The sequence below is a fragment of the Elgaria multicarinata genome, chromosome 2, assembly GCF_023053635.1.
Source record: "Elgaria multicarinata webbii isolate HBS135686 ecotype San Diego chromosome 2, rElgMul1.1.pri, whole genome shotgun sequence".
In the NCBI taxonomy this organism is placed as follows: Eukaryota; Metazoa; Chordata; class Lepidosauria; order Squamata; family Anguidae; genus Elgaria; species Elgaria multicarinata.
The window spans coordinates 157,480,553-157,504,068 of NC_086172.1; the positions used below are offsets into that span (position 1 = coordinate 157,480,553).

At 43.5% G+C, this 23,516-nt stretch overlaps 1 protein-coding gene across 2 annotated transcripts in view; it reads left to right on the top strand.

Moving 5' to 3' along the window:
* Window positions 1-23,516, top strand: part of SLC24A4 (solute carrier family 24 member 4) — a 114,853-nt gene that overhangs the window by 51,721 nt on the left and 39,616 nt on the right. For both annotated transcript variants that reach the window (XM_063147636.1, XM_063147637.1), the window contains exon 3: window positions 21,698-21,774. In XM_063147636.1, the coding sequence (XP_063003706.1) occupies window positions 21,698-21,774 (77 nt within the window). The remainder of the gene's footprint in view (window positions 1-21,697; window positions 21,775-23,516) is intronic.

The following is a 23,516-nucleotide window of genomic DNA, read 5'->3' on the forward strand; positions in this document are numbered from 1 at the left end:
CCCACCTAGATTGTTTTGGAGCCACGTAGTAGCTAAGCTAGAAGAGATACAGGTCCTATAGGATCTGGTGTTTGTCTGTTTGGGATTTTTGGATGGGATGGGCTCAAAGCAAGAAACAGCTAATTTGCTACTTCTTATGGGCTGCAAGGATAGTGCACAAAGCAATGCATTATCTCCTACCATGGGAGATGATCACTTTCCTGCTACAGCCACCCACCTATTCATTGGTTTAGCCAGCAAGCCTCTACACCAGAGGTGGGGAACCTTTTTCATTTGAAGGCCGAATTCAGTTCCAGAGAAACTTTTGGGGGGCGCATACCAGTGGCGGGTGGGGCTGAGGGCAAAAGGGGCTGGGCCAAAGGCAAAAGGGGGAGGGGCCAAAAGACCCCCCAAACCTACCAGCATATTGTAGCTTAAAGCTCTTACTACCAGTAACTCTGAGCATGGCTAGATGGGGCGATATCTTGGGGATCACCCCGGGATCGTCCCTATGTGCTCGTGCTCTCCTTCTCCTTTAAAAAACACAAAAACAAAATGGTGAGCGTGACATCCTCTTCCTCCTGGGACGTCGCACACCGTGTGTAGACAGAGGGGGAGATCTCGCGATAACCATATTGCAAGATCCTTCCCCCTCCATCACGCTAGACCTAGTAGGTCTAGCCATGGCCTAAGACTTTGGAGGGGCATTTCAACCTTTTATTAGCATTCTTCAGACAACACAGCAATGAAGATACATGTTGAGTAGATCCGAACTGTGCCTTTATTGAAGAATTAATGACAGGAAGAACTCCCCGCCTCCCCAAATAGGGTTCCAATACTGTGTCCCTGGAAGCCTTCAGATAGATTGGAACTCTCCCTCCAAGGCAGAGATCCAACCTCAGAGCCCCTTGTAGAAGCCTCCAAGGCCCCTGGCTCTCTGATGCTGGAACTCAGTGGAGGCAAAAAGGGGACAGATCTGGAGTTGTGTCATAGCCAGATGAGGGGAGAGTAGATGCAAAGTCCCCAGTGACTGGGGACTCTGAGTCCCCAGTCACCACCTGACACAGGGGGCATGGACACTAGCTGTGGAGCTGCAGCATATAATTTCCCTTTCATCAGTTGCAGCAGGAGGGAAATTATTCATATAAATAAACAGACCTGGGACATGAAGAAAGTGAGGAAGTCACTTTTGCCTTTCCAGGACAAGCCCAGCAGGACATTGATGAGGGAGTTTGTTCGCCTTCAGATCTCTCCACCTTGGGCTGGTAGGGTTGCTCTGTAAGTGCTTTCAGTGAAGGAGAAATATATGTATATAGGTCATTGTATTTGGGTCGTAGCACTTTGGATTGGATTTGTTACCTAACAATTGCTGATCTAAATCTACTGCAGGCTATTGTATATCCCTAGGCAAGGGCTTCCCCCAACCTGTCCGCTCATTGAACATCAACATGTTTTCTGTTCATGTCCTATCTCAAAGGAAGTTTCAGAGGGGAAATCTGCATCCAGATGCTGGTACCTAGGAGTTCATAGCCACTTCTCAACTTTGATCCAAAACCATTGTGATAACATCTCCCACTGGGTTTTGAATTTCCCTACAGCCCATTCCACACTGCAGAGCTTCAGTCTATTTGCCCCTGGTGTTCCTCTCTATTTCCTGGAGGCTCAGACAGAAGAGCATTCAACATGCATGTTAGACCCCAGGCTAACTCGTGGTCTAGCAAAGGCCTAAGTGTCGTTCATGCAAACCACAGTGCCCTGGACAAAGTGGGAAATGGTAGTTTAGAACAAACCTGGGGTCTGTCTATATGTAGGGAAAGCCCCGCAGTGGCTGCGGATCTGCGCTGCGTCAATTAGACGATGGAGGCGTAGCTTCGCAGCCACTGTGGGGCTTTCACCTGAAGCTGTGGATTGAAAAATTCTGGGATTTATTCCAGCCTTTTCAATCACAGTGACGTCAGTATGGTGCTTCTCCTGTCTGATGTTGCTCCAGAGCCAATCTGGGGTCAATCCAGGGGAGGTGTCTGGTAGAAGGCGATTGGTCACCTTCCACTAGGAAGAGGGAGGGGTGACTCTAGTACCTGGGTGGCCGCCCAGAAACCCTGCGCTCTCTCCTTGGTATCGGGATTACCCGACGCCACCCCGGGAGAGGGAAACCACTGGGTTTCAGAGGGTGGCAACTCCAGCCTGGCGCCTTGAAGACAGCCCCCAGGAATAGAAGCTTAAAACATGCATGCAAGCGGGAGTGCGCAAGCTCAAGGCTTGTGCTCTTAAAAACAAACTGTGGTTCATTTGCTACATCTGAACTGGGCCATTACAACTGTGTTGCCAGCAGATTTGTTGATGTTCTCTTGTTCGCCTCTTTCTTAACTGGAGCCTCTCTTCTATTTTGAATTCTGCTGCTAGACTCATCTGGGCTATTCATAAATTTTCCAGCCTTTCCCTCTTTCTAGGCTTTTGTTTTGCTTTCTCAATTTGTTTTAGGTTCTTGCTTCTCATTTATAGATGTCTCTACACACTTGTTCACTTCTCTCTGTGTTTTGACAAATGTTGCCTCTCATGAAAGCCACTGGTATAGGTTGATTCTATCCAGTTTCTATCTTCTAATTAGTCAGGGATGAAGGGTGTTTTTTTTTGTAGAATTGGCCTGTGGAGGGGGCAGGGAAATCAGAGCCAGTAAAATGGCCTAGTCTAATGTCAAACCCCTGAATAATGTTGATGTTCAATGGGAGGTTGTTTGAGGGGTCCTGATTCATTTATTTCAATGCAAACAACAGAAAAGCCCATCTCTAGTTCTAAACACACTTAGGCCTAATCTACACCAAGCAGGATATTGCACTATGAAAGTGGTATATAAAAGGCAAGAGCCATACCAAGCAGGATATAGCTGCATGAAAGTGGTATGAAAGCAGTATATGGTATGCGTCAATGGGCCCCAACAGTTGTCAGTGCATTTCAGTACCGCTATAAAGCAGTAGTGTGGCTCCTGCCTTTTATATACCGCTTTCAGTGAAATATCCTGCTTGGTGTAGATTAGGGCCTTAGCTAGACCTAAGGTTTATCCCAGGATTGTCCCGGGGTCGTCCCTGACTGCTCCTGGGATCCCCTGTGTGTCATTTACATGAACAGAAATGACCCCGGGACGATCCTGGGATAAACCTTAGGTCTAGCTAAGGCCATGGTCTTAGAGTGACATACACAGCAGCTGACTCTAGGACAGTGGAAACCTGCTACTTGATAGGAATCTAGAGATCCAGAGGCTAGGAATATGGTTGGAGTCACTGGGGTTGCACAAATTGTTGCCTCAGGTAAATGGATGTGTTATAGGTTTTATTACCTACAAATCAGAAAGCAAATGGTTATAGAATCTGGAAAAACGACAAGTGATTTTGTGATATCACTGGCAGGCTATTCCCTACCAGACCAGGTTTAAGATTTTGGTACTAGTGTACAAAGCCCTAAACTATTATTCCACTATACTCCATTTCTCCCCTATCTAACAGTCAATCATCATTCCAAACTCATTCAGCATACTTTGGCCTAATCTACGCCAAGCAGGATATTGCACTATGAAAGCTGTATATAAAAGGTAGGAGCCACATTACTGCTTTATAGTGGTATTGAAGTGCACTGACAACTGTTGGGGCCCATTGACACATATCATATGCCGCTTTTACAGCTATATCATAGTGCAATATCCTGCTTGGTGTAGATTAGCCCTTGATCCTCATTGGGTTGTTGTGTGGATGGGTGGGGGGACTTCTCCTATTAGGTTTCTCTTTTCCTAAATATTTTTTGTACCTTTGCAAACCTTGGGATTTCTCCAAGCCTGCTGGTATCTCACCCTTGTGCATAGATGGTGCAACTTCCTCAGTGGCATTTATGACATTGCCAATTCTATCTTGTTAAAGAGTTTACTTCAGCATTAACACACACCCTTCCCGGTTTCGGAGCACTCTTCTTTTCCTCTTCAATCTTCTGAGACGTCTGACTAATTCCCTGACTTCTTCTCTATGGTTACATGGAATATATTTAGACATGGTGGCCACGTCCCGCCAGATTTTTTCTTTCCTAGGTTATATAAATTTGTCCCCCTTTAGTCTCTCACAAATAAGGGCCATGTGATCCCATGGAAGCAAGCGTAGGTATATGGAAACAAAATTTCTTTTTCAATTGCCAGATGGGGATTTCTGCAATCTTCCCAGGAGCTGTTCTATCTTGTAGCAGAGCAATACAGTAAAATGCCACTGGAGCAAAATCTGTACAGCCAGAACTGGATCTCAAAATGCTTCATACATTTTGAGTAGCACCATTTTTGAGGGCCCAATCCTATGCATGCTTAGACAGAAAAAAAGTCGTACAACACCCAGCATTCCCCAGTTGGCAGGACTCCTACATAGGTTTTCTTCCTCAAATATGCATATAACATTCCAGCCAAACTCAAGTTTGGATAATTTGTGGGGATTACCATTTCAGGAGTGCTTGGGTGGTATTCAGTATATAATTGGGAATCTTTCTACATTGCTGAGTCATGGAATAAATGACATGCAGCATACGAAATTGGACCACAGGAGAGAGATGCCTAGAATGGCAGGAAATGATCATATTCTACAAGTGTATTACATTTGCAAATCACGTACCTGCCACAGATGAGAAGGGATAAGCACCAGGTGCCTTCATTTTAGGCACCTCTCGCATAATAAGGTGATTATTTAAAATCATTACACTGGCTGCCAATTCCTTTCCAGGCAAAATATAAAACTACTGGTGTTCTTCCTTTCTAGGATGTTTTTAGGATGATTTAATAATGTGTACTATGTTTTTAATCAATTTTATGTATTTATACTTATTGTTGTTCCCTGCCTCGATCCAAACGGAGAGGCGGGTAATAATAATAATAATAATAATAATAATAATAATAATAATAATAATAATAGCCTTACATGGTCTAGGTCCAAGGTACCCTAGAGATCGCCTCCTCCCCTACATTCCAGCCTGCCACGTACGGTCCTCAGAGGGTCATCTGCTGTGACTGCCTAAAGTGAGATTGGCAGCCACACCTCAGAGGGCCTTTTCCTTTGCTGCCCTTTAGCTGTGGAATGACCTGCCGGTTCAAATGCACCTGCTGTTTTCTTTGAATATTGTTAAGATGGCATTAAAGACTCTATTATTCTTTTTAGAATCTTATTGCTGACCATTATATATTGTTTTGATGCTGTATGGTGTCATTGATTTTTTAAAAACTTTTAAAATTGTTTTTAACATTTTTCTGCTGTCTATATTGTATTGTTTTAATCTTCTTTAAATTGTTTTAACCATCATCATCATTATCATCATCATCATCCTATGTTCACCTACTTGGTGGGATTTACTTCCAAGAAAACATGCATAGGATTGGGCTGCAAAGAGATTTCTTGCCCCTTTTTGAACTTTCTGGTGATACTGCTTTTACGGGCATTATATAGACTATGGGTGGCTAACGTCCCATCGCCTTACCCAGTGCAGCCAATGGTGAGGGATGATGGGAGTTGTAGGCTAAAACATCTGGAGGCCAACAAGTTCCCCACCCCTGATATGGATGCCTTTCAGACCATCTGTCCTCTTCATATTAGTTGAGGTTGGTTCCATGTTGTCGGGTCCAGAGGAGGAGTGGCATACATAGAATAAGTTCAAATCCTGGGACAGTGCCCCTTCTGAATGTAGGTTGAATATTCCCTAGTTGGATACTTCTCCATGTAAACAGCAGCAGCAACAAACCTCTGTGTATAGAAAGCTCGCCCACGCTGAAATGTGCACTTGCCCTTCCTGTGTCAATGGCTGCTGCCATTGGCGGAATGGGAGGAATTGCACAATTTCAGGAGCCTCTGTAAATTGCACACTCCCCCCTCCATGCCAATGGCAGCCTTAAAGGCCCCACTGACACAAAGGTAAAGGTCATAGACTCATAGAATAGTAGAGTTGGAAGGGGCCTACAAGGCCATCCAGTCCAACCCCCTGCTTATTGCCTGACAGATGGCTGTCCAGCTGCCTCTTGAATGCTTCTAGTGTGGGAGAGCCCACGACCTCCCTAGGTATTGGTTCCATTGTTGTACTGCTCTAACAGTCAGGAAGTTTTTCCTGATGTCCAGCCGGAATATGGCTTCCTGTAACTTAAACCCATTATTCCGTGTTCTGCACTCTGGGAGGATTGAGAACAGATCCTGGCCCTCCTCTGTGTGACAACCTTTCAAGTATTTGAAGAGTGCTATCATGTCTCCCCTCAATCTTCTCTTCTCCAGACTAAACACGCCCAGTTCCTTCAGCGTTGTTGTTGTTGTTGTTGTTGTTGTTGTTGTTGTTGTTGTTATTATTATTATTATTATTATTTATATAGCACCATCAGTGTACATGGTGCTGTACAGAGTAAAACAATAAAATAGCAAAACCCTGCCGCATAGGCATACATTCTGTTTCCAGACCCCTGATCAGGTGCAAGTGGCTGGTGGCTCTGATGTCAGTGAGATAGTGAATCCACTTTGGGTTTCAGTCAAAACGAGTTAGAACTGTAAAGGAGCTAATCAAGACAGTGGAATTCACTGCCCCACTAACAAGGGAGCCACCAGACTCCACTGCTTTAAATCTCGTAGTCCCCTTTTCCTCTTACTCATTTTTCACTGTGGAAGATTTCTGACAGCTAAATGTACTTTCCAGTCCTACGTTTGTTGGAGGACCTATTTCATTGTGGATCTGTCTTCTGTATGGGGAAGTCTGTGGCCAAGCAGAAATGGGTCAAATAATTTATCTTTGAAAGGGTTAGGGTTTCAAGCTACTTAAGAAGACCACCAAAAAAGAGCACTTCGAAGAAAGATACAACTGTGAGAAGAAATGGGAACTTGTATACTCAGTCAAGGGATGGTGGCACTTTTGTAATGATTAATTTTTTTATTGTAAAATTTCAGCAAAACAAAAAAGAGGAAGGGGGAAAGGGGAAATGGAAAAATGGCAGCTACATAGATTTGAATATATCAATTTCAATGCATGTACATGAAGTGTGTATATGTGTTTGTTGTGTGCGTTTATAATACAGCATTATAAGAACCATTTATAAACTTTAACAAAAGCAGTCCAGACACCCATATAAGTGTTCACTCGGCAAGTGCTGTTTATATATGAACTGTTCAAATGCTGAAATGGTTGATAGGTCTTCGATCCGTATTATAGGAGGTGAGAGTTTATTCTTCCAATGTTGTAATATCAGTCTTTTAGCTGTCAAAGGGGCACGGATGGTGGCACTTTAAGCTACTCTTTCATTTACAGAGTCACTTTTGAAGTTTGTTGGTGGGCTGGGAAATTTGGGAAGTATTCTTAGGATGGCCATTTCTGAATCACCCCAAAAGAGGTCATGCGTCACCAAAAAAAGAGGACAAAAGAGGACATCAATTTGCATAAATTTTCTATATGCTAATGTATTGATAGATAGATACAAATTTAGACACAAATTATTATAATTCAAGTAGCAATACAGTGCAACTCACCACAGGGAAGTTTTGTGACCAAATGTCCTATGAACGTTGCTCAGTCCGCTGCCCAAGTGTTGTTGATGGACATCTTCAAGGCCTAGCTCTTCCTTCTGTTGTTTTTTAAATCTTTAAACTGGCCTTAAAATGGGGAACATCGTCAAAACAGAGGACAGCCTTTCGGACAGTGAGATGACACCCTAAGTAGCCTCTTCCTCAGTTGGTTTTCTGCCAGTTTGTTACCAGACTGATGACTAACTTGAAGTGATAAAACCCCATTGTGTCTAGCTGTTCTCCAAAAGCATCTGTAACAGATGACTTAACCACAATCTTAAAAAAACAATGGAATCTGTTCTAGTGACAGAGTAATAAAGAAAACAAAAGAGCCAGGTGATTTGAGGAGACATAAACAGATGGGAAACAGCCCAAATATCATGACATTGATTATTTGGACTGCCACATACTGAGACTACTGACCTATGGTTGTATACATGGGTCAATAGACACAAAGAGTATCCTCTCTGAACAAGGGATTAATTGTAGACTTTTCAAACAACTTGCTACAATATTTGCACCTGATGTATGTTCCAGGTTTACACTTGATATGTCATAATTTCAGAAAGAACTATCGTTTTCCAAACTTATGATCTCAAAAAATTGGCATGGGCGGAAGGCTACACTTGTATTAATGGGTAAGAGACTACAGCTGTTGTCCTACACATACTTACCATTGTGATTACACTGTAAGCTGTGAATCAGGAAATCCACACCTCAAATCTGAAGTCCATATTAGTCTTATAACTATTAAGCCAACCCAAAGGTCACCCAATAAATAAATAAATGTGCAAGCATTTGAAATCCCAAGTTCTCCTCTTCAGGTAAGATGCTACAAAAGGCACAGGATGTATGTGCAGGAATAGGAAGAAGAAAGAAAAATGTAGTCTTGATGGTAGAGTCATGGTGTCTGCATGATCCAACTCTTAAAATGGAGTGGGGGGAGGAAGGGTTTACAGACATTCAAATTAGGTTGTAATTGATCATGTGAAGGTTACAGGCTGCCCCTGTAGACTTGTAGTTGCAGGACACAGGAAGTAAGAACGGGGGAAATGGCTCTCCACGCCATGGGCTAAACTGGCTGGTCTAAGACAAGACAAGACACTTTCCCCCTGCCTTAGACCTTCCATCTGCAAAATATGGACAATAATTCTGAATTATCTTAGAGACTTGTAAGGATTACTAAAATTATTTATGTATCGATGTGCCTTGAACATTGAAGAAAGTCCTCTAGAGTGTGCTGAAAGAATTAAAATTAAGCCTATTGCAGATGATTTTGAAACATGTAATGAGTTACTTTTAATTTGTCTTCTGTTAGCGTAAGTTACATTGTTCCTTGAAATCGTTTTGAAATAATTAATTCTAAATGGAAAGTTTATGAAATCAGGAAGCTCTACGAATGTCAATGACACTATCTGGTGGGCCACCAAACCATCCCCTCCCTGGGTGCTCAGTTCCCTCCTGTTGATCCCCATCGGCTTCCATCTTCCATGTGCAGGGCGTATGAAGGGCAGACTGGATCACGTCCTAAGTATTTAAAAAAAAATCATAATACCAGATTGCCCTATAATTGCTTCAATGCATGCAAATACTTTCTCCTTCTAAAGGGAATTAAGCAGAAAGCCACCTTTCAAACAAGAAATTAGTAATCTTGACTTTTACAGGACAAATGTTTGTAATTGGAGTGAAAGAGCACTTCTGGCATCCGTTTTTTTAATACACCAGCCTTTCAAAATGCAAATATCCAATGGATAAAATAGTTTGCAGTTGAGTCAGTCATTTGCTTTATAACCTGCCACTCACCATGACAAAGATAATCGTATTTGGCAGTCTTCTCATGGTTGAGCCAAGCAAATTGAATTAATATACTGCAGAGATTAAATGTTTTAGCAATTGCTGCTGCCTGCAGAATTGGGAGAGGGAGATCACGCAGGTCTGGAGAGCAAGAGGCTTAGTGCCTGTCTCGCCATATGGTGCTCTGCCTGGGAGGAAAAGTTTGATCTTTGGCTTTTCACCACATCAGTTTGTTGACTCAGAAGAAGACAGCGGGGTCGGGAGGAAGATCCCTCCTGCAAACATGTTAAGTGCTGTGTCATTCCAGGCTCCTTTGCAATCGATTTTTCATTGTCTTAGCAGGGTAGTCAATTAGCCCTGTGTAGTGAATGGCTTCCTGAGGAATTGCGCCTTGCAGTCTCTTTCATGGTTGCAGCTTTGAACCAACTTTGAATAAACTGGTCTATAATTCATCTACACTCCTGTTAACAACTGAAGCAGAACGCAGGTGGTATCCGCTCATTATTAAGACCTGAACAAGAAGAGGATGGTTGTTTTGGAAATGACAGTCAAGATTAGGCTATCCCAGAGGGGTAGCCGTGTTAGTCTCTTGCAGCAAAAACAACACAGAATTCTGTGTGGCACCTTTAAAGTTGAGTCAACTTTGCAGAGCAGAGCCTACTTTGTCAGATGCTTCAAGCGTTTCCCTCAGTTGGCAGAAATGGAGGCTGTCTAAACATCGTCTTTGCCCACCGGTGGCTGCAAATTGGCGCTGCGTAGTTTATATGTCACAGCTGCCGATTCGCTGCCACCACGGGGCAAAGAGACGAAGATGCGCAGTAGAAAAGTCAAAGACTTACCCTGACGTTTCTTGCCGGAGCAAGGTCAGCAAAGCTCTTCTGCCACCTGTCCTCATTCCGGCGCCATGCTAGCCACAACTTCACATTGGTTGCCGGAAGCCAGGCGAAGGGGAGGGCGTTGGCCACTGAAGAGCCTGCACTGGGATTACCCTACACCACTCCGCAGCAGCAAAAGCACAGGGATTTTATAAAAGCAGTGGCAAACCGTCATTGTCAAGGCAGTGCCCTGGAGCAAAAGAAGGAAATGTAATAATTTTTATTTATTTATTTATTTATTACATTTTTATACCGCCCAATAGCCCAAGCTCTCTGGGCGGTTCACAAAATAACACTTTGTAATAACATTTCTTCCTTCTACCTTTGCATGTGCACTTGGGTTTGTTTGGTTTTTGTATATCTCACAGAAGCTCATGCTACTATGGCCCCATTCAGAAGACACTTTGAACCACGCCTTTAACCACGGTGGTTAAGCCAGAAAGCCAGGCCGTGTTCAGAAGACACTTTAAACCATGGTTTTAACCGTGGTGAATAAGCATTTTTGCCTTAGTCACCGTGGTTAAAGCCGTGGTTTAAGGTGTCTTCTGAACACAGCCCGGCTCTCTGGATTAACCACCATGGTTAAAGCTGTGGTTTAAGGTGTCTTCTGAACGGGGCCAATACATTGATGGTGCTATATAAATAAATAAATAAATAAATAATAATAATAATAATAATAATAATAATAATAATGCTTGTTACTGGGTACTTGCGGATTTTTGTGGGTCCTTTTCATGACGACGTTCGCCTCCCGTGCATCTCCTGCCCCTTCTAGCCATCTTCCCGCAATAAAAAAACACACCCCAGTAAGTCCGAATTATTTTTAGAGATGGAATTTGCCTCTATCTCCTGCTGTGTGCAGGGGACGCAGCGTGATGAAAACGGCCCACTGAATGGGCCATGTGCATGTTGTTTACTTCCTCTTTCCTCTTTCTGAGAAAGAAGTATTGAGCAACAAAAGCTATGGCGGAAAAGTGATGGTAGGGAAGCGTGATTTCTCTCCGTCTGATGGAGCTCCCTGTCTTTAAAATGCTACCCTTTGCTTGATTTGAGGAAATCTATTTTGTTTTATCAGATTTTTACAAAGCATTTGCTCAGGCAAATCAATAGTACTGGCTATACGTTTGTTTGTGTTGTATACATTTCAGTGTTGCATAAAAATACTACACTTTGTGCCTCTTGCATTTCATGGGGTTTTGATCTCACAGTTTGCTTTTTTTATGCCTCTGTGTCCTCCTGTGTATGTAAACATACATACACACACACACACACACACACACACACGGGATGCACAGATTTCGTTAAATCAGTCTTGTCTGTGTTTCACAGATTGCCAGGCTTTCTTTCTTTTTGTCCTCCCCTCATTGACGGAACTTGTATGAGAATTTTGTTCATTTGCAAGTGCGCTCATGCAGTCGTGCACCTGAACCCAAGTGCGCAATTGCAGACAAACAAAACTGCAAATCCCCCCACCCAAAAGTTTTAAAAAATGTCTTCAAGTCCACAGAATCTGGGTGACTCAGGAAAAGCGGGTTTGCTGCTGAATTTGCCCGGTTGGATTCACAGACATTTGAACTCATTTGAATCAATGGCAGATTTTTCTGTCATCTCTAACGCATACGTACTTGCTAACTGAAGATACACATCATGGATCTGATGAAGTGATCGCTAGTCCTCAAAGGCTGATGCCATAATAAATCTGTTAGTCTACAAGGTGTCACAATGCTCCTTTTTGTTTTGCTGCTACACGAACAGGACTATCCCTGCGGAATTTATCTCTGGAAAAAAAATGCAGCAATATTATTAGTACCTAGATTGACTCTCTTGGACTTACTGGAAGAAGAGGCAGCAGCTGTGAGCTACCTGTGGCTGCTTAATGTTGGTTTTCTAGATATCTCAGGCCCTTAGTTGCAGTGTCACTTCCTCTTGTCTGTGGCACCCTGAAGGCCTGGGATGGATGGATGGATGGATGGAAGTAAGTAAGTCAGTCAGTCAGTCAATGCTTGTCCCAATGACGTCTTCTATCATTCTGGTAGTCTATGACCCTAACCTCTTACATGGGAAGGCAATGAAAGCTTTCAAGAATTGTCAAGCGGAAAAGACATATGTAGACTTAGGGCAGAGCCTGACTGGATTGCCGCCTTCTAGACAGAAGACTTTGATCTTGGAGGCTTCCAAGAATCATGTGCCCTGCTGGGCTCCTCCCAAGAGGAGCGACAGAGACAATGTTCATTTCTCCATCTTCCTTTACATTGTTTTCCACTAGCCCATCAAGTGGAGTCATGTTCGGGGAAGATGCCAGGGGCAGAGAGCCCATTGGATCAAGTGGATCCATGTCCCCTCCCCTCCCCTGCTCACCAGGACATCCCCATCCCTCCCATTTCTTCTCTCCCCTGAGGTTGGTGTAGCAAGCTCAGTTAAGGTAGTTGCCATGGAGCTTTCCACAGTGGCTGGGAGGGGGGAAATTCAAACTGGGATCTCCTTCTAGGCAGTCAGAGCTCTGTCTCCAGCCATGGAAGAGGGAATCTACAGCATCCTTTGGTTCCTGTCCATAGTACAAGGACACTGCCTTATTAGGAACATAGGTAAGATGCCTTATACCAGTCTGATGGTTCATCCAGCCAGCATTATCTACCCTGCCTCCAGGGTCTTCAGAAGTGAGAGGAATCTCCCATCAGTTGCTACCTCTTTTCTTGGAGATGTGCTGTACCACTGAGCTATGGTCCATCCCCAGATTCCTGGGGTGCTATTTAGGAAAGTGCCAGGAGAAGTTTATGTTTCCGTTTCATCAATAACTTCAAGTCAGGCGCCGTCCTATATCTCCATCTCTGCTGAGTCTTTAGTACAGATTTCCCACTCAGTTCGAAAGTTTATTTCATTTCATTTCTATAGCGCCCAATAGCCCAAAGCTCTCAGCATAAAATACAGTATGAAAGCTTAAAACCACAATATAAAACCACAATACAAAAGTACAACCAGAATAAAACCAAGCAAAAATACAGAGATTTAAAATTCAGATTTAAAATGCAGATTTAAAACAACAGAGTTAAAACACTAGGATAGTAAATTGCTAAATACTGGGAAAATAAAAAGTTTTTCACCTGGCATCGGAAAGAGTACAATGTATGTGCCAGGCGGATCTCTCTGGGAAGCTCATTCCACAGTTGGGGTGCTACTGGCGAAAAATTATGTGTGTTTTGGGAGTTCATGTGCTAATGGCATTATTTCCACCTCCTATAACATTTTAGGAGTTGAATGGTTGGCTATTTATTTTTTTTACAATATTTGTATATCAGTACATATCAAACAGATTCCGGAATGGTGAACTTAAGAAGCACAATAGTAAACAGATAAAAATATTAAAACATCACATTAAAATTAATAAAAACAGAATTCAAATAGAAACCGTGGCTGGTTGATTAAGAGGTGCTTCTCAGAACAGAACTGTTTTCAAGAGCCACTGGAAACAAAATAGCATTCGTGCTAGGGATGCTGCGAGCGCTGCCCCCCCACCCCATGGGTCCAGGCCCGCAGACCCAGTTGGGTGCTCCTGACACGAGCACAGACCCCCACCCAAGCGCTTTGAAGGCCCCTGTGAGTGCTCGACAGTCACCCACCCGCTGCTGAAATTGCACACTTCCCCTTCCAGAGGTTCACATAGCCTGGTAAGCAGGGAGGGGGGGTTGCTATGTCATCGTGATGAGCCCCCGCTGAGGCATACACCAGTGAGTTCACCCACCACTAGTTGGCACCTGCCTGACCTCCAGAGGCAGGGAGTTCCAAAGAAAGGGGGCCATCACACTGAAGGCTCTTCTCCGAGTGGACTCCAATAAAGCCATAGATCCATACTTGGTGAACTTATCCCACTCTGTCAGTGCTGTCTTTAGGGAGGAGGCTTATAAAGTCAGGAGTTGGTTGAATATTACCCCACTCCCCAAGTTAAGTGTGCAGGTCTGATTCTGGGAAATGCTGGAGTGAATATGACTCTTCAACAGCCTTCCGCAATCAGATGCCCTCCTGATGCTTTGGACGACAACTCCAAGCGTTCCTGACCATTGGCCATGCTGGCCGGGGATGATGGGAGTTCATATCTAATACATCTGGAGGGCACATCTGGGAAAGGCTGCTCTGCATGATGCTATTTTCATATATGGTCATTCTATACTCATATATAAACATGCTTGGGAAGCTTGTGCTAGATAGAATGCAAGAAACAATCAGCCATACAATCCCTTTGAATCATCAATTGATTCTCCTTAATGGTGGTTGGCAGGAGTTCTCTTTTCTAACTAATGAAGCAGTAATTAAATACCTACTTGCTGCCACTAAGCTATGCATTGCTCAGTTATGGAGGTCACCTAAGGTCCCTCCTCTTAAGTCATTGGTTATGTCAGTTCTGGGATTTTCCAATTATGATAAAATTAGCTGAACAGATTCGCCATGGCAAGAGACCAAAAAAGAGCTGTGTCCTAGAAATTTGATTACCTTTTGTTTCATATACTAATGTGAACAAGCAAACATTTCTCAAGCTAGAAATGCAGATATTGTAATTTTGCTACAGTCTCTTCACAAGAGACTGTATTCACTAAATTTGAGCTGGGGGAGAAAATCTTCTGTAGAATATTAACAGTCCAGGAAAGCACGACCCACACATTTACTAGATATCTTCTTTATCTCTGCGTGCTCTGGTTGTTTTGAAAAATGTTCAGTTAAATTCAGGTTTCAAAGAAATAAACTCTCTTTCAACGGAGGAAAGGTTTATCAGCACCTTATCATAATGATTGATAACTGGAACTTATTTACCTATTTTATTTATTGTACTTTTAACACTCCCAATAATGAATGTTCTCTGAGTGGATTATAAATGTTTGAAAGAATAAAATGTAATACAAGATAACAAACAGCACACAATATATAAAAATAGTCATAAAATCTAAAAGCATCCATATTCCAAGGCAGTATATCTCATATTCCTAATGTGGGGATCAAAGAACAGGGTATGGTTAACTCAATTTCCTAGTTGTTAGCTTCCCAAAAACATCTACAGTCCCTCTGTCTCTCTCTATGTATAGCTTTATCTGTTCTACTTGTGTTCTGAGTCCTTTAAGGAAACTTTTCCCTATTTCATATAAACCAGAAGTGAGCCCCAGGGGAATGGGCTATATAAATCAAAAGTGCAAACAAATCCATGTTCAGAATACTTTGGTTAGCAGCAGAATAAGAACGAATCCTTTGACAAGAAACACGTCCCTTTCCCATTTGCAATGCCTGTCTTAAAACCACCCTAAGATTTGAGCACATCCCTTTATGTACAGCCACTTAAATTCAAGGATGTTGCTTTCTCCCTGCAGAAACAGAATAATCCAACTTATAAGTAACTGTGTCAGGAAAGCCACAGGACATCCAGCACAGTCACCATCCCATTAGAAATCTCTTGCCTCTCGGGGTAAATCATCTGGCGATAAGGTGAAGAAATCACATGCCTGGATGGGTTATAAAACAGCAGATCCACGTGGCCGGCGAGATGTCGTGTCAGGCTTATGAGATTTTGGAACTTAGTCCATTGGCAGGCTGCCTTCCGCAGTATAGGCAGGGCATATGGGAGCAATGCTTTGGTGCTGCTCCAGAATGTCAGACGGACTGATCATCCTGTAACCATGCTAAACACAAGCTGGTGTCAGTCATACGTATGAATTCGCCCTGGTTTCTGCTGACATTTTCAAAATTGGGGTCTCGCTGGGTCAGTTAAGCAATGAGCGTCCCTTTAATTTTTCAAGGGTGGATATTGATAACACAGAGTTAGATTTTTGGAAAAACAGGAGGGATTTAGTCCCCACCTGAATAGTGCCCCCAAATTAACCCCATTCATTTAAATATAAATGAACATAGGAAGCTGCCTCATACTGAGTCAGGCCATTGGTCTCATCAAGTGCAGTATTGTCTACACTGACTGCCAGCAGCTCCCCAGTGTTTCAGGAAAGATTCTTCCCTACCCGGGGATTGAACCTGGGACATTCTGCATTGCAAAGCTTGGGCTCTATCACTGAGCTACGGCCCCTCTTAAGTGTAAGGCTGCCATACATCTATAGCTGGGTGGGCAGAAAGTAGATCTCCAGATGTTTTGGACATCAGCTCCCCGCATTCCTGACTACTGGTCACGCTGGCAGGGGCTTCTGGGAGTTGAAGGCCTTAGCTAGACCTAAGGATTATCCCAGGCAAATAGAGGGGTCATCCTTGCCTGCTCCCAGGATCCCCTGTGTGTCATTTGGATGTACAGGGATGATCCCAGGACAGTCTTGGGATATACGTAGGTCTGGTCTAGCCATGGCTGAAGTCTCAAACATCTGGAGATCTACCTTCTGCCCATCCCTGATCTATAGACAACAACCCATGATTCAACAACAACCCACACTTCAGCCCTCAAGGGATCCTTGTAATATGCTGGGCCTCCCCTCGCCCCTCCACATCATAATGACAAACATGGTGACATAACTTTAAGCAGCATCAAACTTAATCCCATCACAGCTCAAATGCATTGCCTTGGTCTTTTGGAGGTACTTGCTCTGGAAAGGACTGGGTGGAGGAACCCGAACCAAGTTAGTTAAGCTGTTTCGTGAATACGAGTTACATTTCTCCAAATGTGTTTTTTTGTTCTTGGTTGGATCCTCCCACCTTTGGTACAAATGATATTACCCAACAACGCAACAGGCATTTTGCTAGTTAATAATAAAAAGGGAGTGTGCACTGGAGTGGAAGAGCATACATTGAGTTTATTTATTTTATTCAATGATTTATTTTATAGAGCACTGGATTTTTCTTCTTCTTTTTCATTTGTCTTGAATGAAACAGACAGAATTGAGTGAGTGTGAGAGAGATTGTTGCTTTTCCTTATCCTTTTCCCCATTTTCCCTCCCCCTCCCCCATAAACTCATTTTTGAATATTGGGCTGTTTTTTTTTTAAAAAAAGGGAATTGTCACTAAAGTCTTCCCTTTGAAAACAACCGCATGGTTGTCACCACTTGTGTTTTTAGGATTTAAAAAACGTGTTTTGTCCAAGTTCTGAAAGAAAATCCAAAGCACCTTTCCCCCCATCTTTGTCTAGGGCTGGGCTGAAGGGCGAGGCCCATAGCACCGGGGCTCAGATACTCATCAGGCAGCTGGACAGGCAGGAGGTTCACCCTCAACAAAATTGGTTCAATGTGAAAAGTCTTGGAAACGTATGTTATTATCTTGCAAATCATATATTTTTTAAAATAGAAATGAAAGGTTTTCATGAGATATGTTGTGTCCCCATAAATTTCGTTATTACAATTTATGTATGCGTATCTCTTATAATGGGTTAGTTTAATCTCCTGTTTGCTAGTAAAACTGAATTACTGTGTCGCGAAATGATGCATGTCTAAAAAGTGTGTCACCAACATGAAAAGTTTGGAAAGCTCTGCTCTAACTGATTCTCTGCTGCACTCTTCCTTTATGACAGGTTGAGTTTCTTGCATACTCGATGTTGATTACATCTAATGAATAATACTTTTCCTGGGGGACTCTTGGAAACGGGGGCGGGGTGTCCACCAGGAGGAAAAGTTATCCCCTCTCTCAGTCATGTGTCAAATCTGTGCAGCACATCGAGCAGCTGCGTATTGGGATAATTCAGGGGATGATGCAAGCAGTTCGAGGTAGCAGCTTGATTTAGTAACATCGGTTTTACATAATGTGGAGCAATTCTGGCCTCTTGAAAAATTGACAACAGCCACAGAAGATTACTGCACGCCAACAGCCGTTTTGTGGATTATCCTCCTCGGCATCCCGGGAGATTAATAACGTCACTTTCGTTCCAGTGGCAACGGGTGGCATCTCCTGAGCATGACGGTGCCACGAGCCACTACCTGAGCCGGTTTCACGATTTCCCCTCATCTTCTTCCACTGGTGCTCAAAGCGCTCTTAGCAACTGTATAGATAATGTGTGTATTACTCCCACGTAAAGGAAGTTACCCATGTTGAACGTAAGTAAAATTCCCAAACCCATAGTAGTGCAATGCCTTTATTAGGTTAACCAAAAGATCACCCAAAATGTGCAAGCTTTCAAGGCCTGCAGATCTGTTCATCAGCCAAAATATTATAAAAAGCAGGTTGTGGAAGGAAGAGGGGAGGGGGGAAATCTGACTTGACGATGAAATCACAAGCCCTTTTCAGGCATTCTTCATCCCATGTTGAATGAACATGTGACGGGGGGTACGCTCCAGCCCTGCCCCCTTCCATCATATCTGTTGTCCTGAACACATAGAAGCATAGCATAGTAGAGTTGGAAAGAGCCCATAAGGTCATTGAGTCCATACCATACCATACATCTTTATTGCGATCCATAGAGCCATGAAAAAACAAGAATCAAACATGAAACATCAGACAGTTAGAGCTATTGTCAACTTTCGTCTAATACACAGAGAGCTCTAATCCTGGCCGCCACTATAAGAAATTTAGCAACAGCCAAAGTTACTTTTGATGACTTATCTTCCAACAGAAACTTAACATAAAATTTGTCTGAACAAAGGTCATTGAGTCCAACCCCCCCCCCCCCCGCTCAATGAAGGAATCTACCTTAAATTATACCTGACAGATGGCTATCCAGCTGCCTCTTGAAGGCCTCTAGGGTGGGAGAGCCCACAACCTCCCTAGGTAACATTGTCATACTGCTCTAACAGTCAGGAAGTTTTTCCTAATGTCTGGCTTCCTGTGACTTGAGCCCATTATTCCATGCCCTGTATTCTGGGATGACCGAGAAGAGATCCTGGCCCTCCTCTGTGTGACAACCTTTCAAGTATTTGATGAGTGCTATCAAGTCTCCCCTCAGCCTTCTCCAGGTTAAACATGCCCAGTTCTTTCAGTCTCTCCTCATAGGGCTTTGGAGGCAACAGTCTGAATAGGAAAGCCTCCTGCATCCGTGGAAGTCCTGAACACAATCCAGGAATAGATACAGTAGAGGCTGGTGGCTCTAATGTCAGTGGGCTGGTAAATCCGCTCTGGGTTTCAGTCAGAACCACTCAGAACTCTAACAGAGCTTCTGCACCTTGGATAGCTCCTTTAGAGTTCTGACTGGTTCTGACTGAAACCCAGAGTGGATTCACTGCCCTGTTGTCATCAGAACCACCAACTTCCACTGACTAGATAACTCATTTGAAATCAGTGAAGGAATATATTGAAGTACATGCAATGCAATAAGCACACTATTGCTATTGTATGTCACATTGTTGGGTTCCTCCTCACTCCTTTTCTTATTTTATTAGCCACTGAATTTTTCTTTTTTTCATTCGTCTTGAATAAATAGACGGAGTTCTAAAAATAGAGCTCTGCTTTTTGGACTTATTTTATTTTGTGAAGTTGTTGTGCAGTTTTATGCTTGTGGACATGAAAAGTGCAAGTGGGAAGGTATACATTTCTAACAAAGCAACATTTTATGTACTGCTCCCTATTGATTTTCTAATGATTTTTTTGGAATGATTTATCGGCTTTGCTCCTGAACACATTATGAATAATTCAGTCCTTTAATGTAGTTTGCAACATTAATACAACTTTATTTTCGTTCCTTTTGGCTGGGTTTCCATAAGGTCCCAGTATTTTTTTAAAGGGCTGATTTGCAATGGTTGGCAACATTCTGGGAAAAGCAGATCCATTTTGCTGTTTTATTTACACTAGAAACTGAAAAAGCAATAGTCCTGTTGCAAACATTGGCATGTGTGCATAAGAAATAGGGTGAAAATCTCCTGGGCCCTGATGGACGTGCCCAGCGGATTTTCACTCCATCACACCTTCGGGACAAAGGGGGCACAGGTCCTTTCTGACCGTCTCAGTTACTGAAAAAAACACATTTTGCTTTGTTCTGTAATTGAATATTATTGCTATTATCTCATGTATACTCACTTCACACACATACATATATATACCTATGGTATTATAAAAATCTGTGTACCCATTTTCCTGACATTGCCTTAGATCTTATAGCAGTAGTGTGCTGTTTAGCATTATTTCTCTTTGGTATTCCCCGGAAAGTGCACTTTGCCTCCCCCCGCACGCCAATCATGGCCTTAAAGGCACTCTTAATTTAAGAGAGGCTTTAAGGCCACGATTGGCATGGTGTGGTAGGGAGGCAAAGCGTGCTTTCCAGGGCCTCCGGAAAGTGTGCCATTCCTCTAGCATGCTAATGGTGTGCCGTGGGAATAGCACACTTTCCGGATGTCCCAGAAAGTTCACAGTGCCAAGAGCTCCTGGAACACAGCCAGCCAGGCAGCACTCAGCGAACTCACGGGGCGCGTGCCCTGCGAGTTCTTCATTCCCTATATGCATGTATACTTGGTTATCACAAACAGTGTTGGGTAACAATCTTTGCCCAAGAGGAAGTTTTCTCATGCAACTGGATTTTGACTCTCACAATGGGACTTCTGCATCCTCTCCTCTACTGCTTGCATGCCCCAATCTGCTCTGGAGCAGATTTGGGTGCGTGGTGGTAGGGGTTCTGTGTTTGTTTTTTGCTGCAGCAGGGAGAGAGGGAAAATCTAGTCTGCCAATTTATTTTCTTCCACTTGTGGAACGACACCATTGGGACACAACAAGAAGATAGTAACCATGGTTAGACATGCATTTGAAACCATGGTTAGAACTGGCCTCACATATTATGGTTTTATACTGTTGTTTTATACTTTGAATGGTTTTAATTTTTGTGAACCGCCCAGAGAGCTCCGGCTATTGGGCGGTATAGAAATGTAATAAATAAATAAATAAATAAATAAATAATGCAAATCTAGTTATCGCAACTGTACTGGCAAGGGAATAACAGGGAAATTGGTCCAGAGAGGAAAGGAAGGAGGGAGAATGAACACATATCCCATCTTCAGTAGCTTTTGATTTACAAAACATTATTTACAGAGAGTCCATACTATGTTCTCACGAGGCCATTATTGTTCACAGCCTTTATCTTAGGGAAGAGGCAAGGCATTGAGGGAAAGAGGCTTGTCTGCCCCACATCCAGTATCCCCACATCCAGTATTTGTCTAGGGGCCTAACGTTCAATATGGCCTACACTATTATTATTTTTCCTGAGGTACTGACCAGATGATTTTTGGTCTACATGCATTGTATTTTATGCTCAAAGGCCATATTCAAACATTACCTCCCCTTGTGGATGTGTGGGGGCACTGAAGGCGAAGCAAGCACACTAGTTGGGCGGGGCCATCAGTTGCATTTTTGCACCCCTCCATCCCTCAATGTGTGCATTGGGTTCGATATACTCTCAGAAAGAGGCTGCAGCATGTAGATTGCTACCTCAGGAAAATTAATTGGAGATCTATTTATTCGAGTTTCAGTATTTGTTCCCCAGAAAAACAGGGGATCTTCTCGTGTCGTGCCTACGTTGCACTCAGATAACTCTAACCTTTCCTGATTGTTAAGCTGCCTCTACCGTTTCCATACTGTAAATCAACTTTTCCTTTTCCCATCCACCTTTTTCTCTTTCAGCAATTCACGAATTCCCTGAGGATTTATTCACAAATAAAGAAAGGAAGAAAGGAGCGGTATTGCTTCATATTATTGGTGTAAGTAGGATCAGATTTTTCACAAACTCTGCTGCTGTTATTGTGCAGAGAGATAGCTAAAGCCTGTCCGCTAGATATAACCCTTAAGATATGTATCTGTTTTAGCCATAGCCCACCCCATCCTGAAATCTTAGGGAAAGTTTCTTAATGGAGCTTTGCTTTGTATTGACCAATATGCTAGTACTGAATGTTGTCGAGGGGCAATAACTCTGTGATTGAGCACATGTTTTGCATACAGTTGGTCCCAGGTTCAATCCCTGGTACTTCCAGCTAAAAGAATCAGTTAAAAGGTGATGGGCAGGAGATTATGGAGAGACACTTGCTAGTCAGGGTAAACCATATGGGCTAAATCAACCTTCCCCAACCAGGTGCCTGGAGATATGTTGGACTGTTTCCCATCAATCTGAAAGGGCAAGTTTCATTAACCCAATGCCTTTAAGCAGGGCGGCCCTACCATGAAGTGGTAGGAAGCTGGCGCAGCAGGCTGTGGAGTATGGGAAGAGCGGCACTCCACCCCTCCAAAGGATCTGCTGCTTCTTGGTTGGCCAGCCATGCAGGCAGCTGGCAGGACCAAGAAGCAGCTGCTTGTTTGCTGTGCCTCTCCTCCCGCTCCGCCCCACTCCACTTGTGCACCTCCCTGCCCGCCTGCTGGCATTGCCTGGCTGGCTGGCTGGCTGGCTGGCTGGCTTACTCTTCTTTGCGTGCATAGGCCCGGCCGCCTCCCCAGCACGCTGCCCATAGCAGGTTTCCTCCTTCAGGAGCCATGGAGCACCTTCACAAGGTTGGGCAAAGTATCACAAGACGCACTGGACATTCTGGGACTGCTCGTGATACTTTGCCCAATGTGCAGATACCGCACAGTTCCGGAAGGAGGAAACTCCTTATGGGCAGCATATCTGAGGCAAGCACGTGTGTTCGCACACCCAAAAAAGATAAGCAAACGGACAGGAGGGCGGAGAGAGAGGGGGAATGAGGAGGAGGAGGCAGTGACAGTGGGTCCTCGCTTCAAACGGAGACCTGCCTTTAAGGGGCGATGCAGATAGCACCCTCACTGCGGAACTCCATCCTTCAGAAAGTGCATTTGGTAGAGTGGCCACTTGTGAACTTCCAAAGAAGAGGTCATGTGCCAACAAAAATAAGACGGTAAGAGGATATCGATTTGCATAAAATTTGCATATGCTGTTTTATATAGAGAGATGTGAATTTAGAAATAATTATTATAATTCAAATAGAAATACAGTACATTTTCCACATAATGGGGAAGACTGTGGATGGGCAGCTTCACAGCCCATCCTGCTTGGGCTGAATCAGGAAAAGCGTGAGGGCAAACTAAGGCATAAGTCCAATAGCAAGTCAGTAAACAGGCAGGGGTCAAGAACACAATTTTAGCAGTCAAAAGGTTTCCGGAAGAGAGGGCTGAGGAACATTTCCATAATCACTGCTCAGGCATGGCTTGTTGTGTCATCCGATTTCGGGTAGAATGGCTTATTGAAGGGGGGGAAACCCCTCCAATTACTCTACAATAGTCCATAGGTTATTTTGATCATGCAAACAGCAATACTATGTATGCTGCTTTCTGAGGGATGGGTGAACTTCCCCATGTCCTGTTCACGCTCTGCTCGCTGGACTCCTGCCAGTTGTCTGATTCCCACATGCATGATGAGCCACCAGGTGGTCTACAGCAGGGTGACCCTATGAAAAGGAGGACAGGGCTCCTGTATCTTTAAAGTTGCATAGAAAAG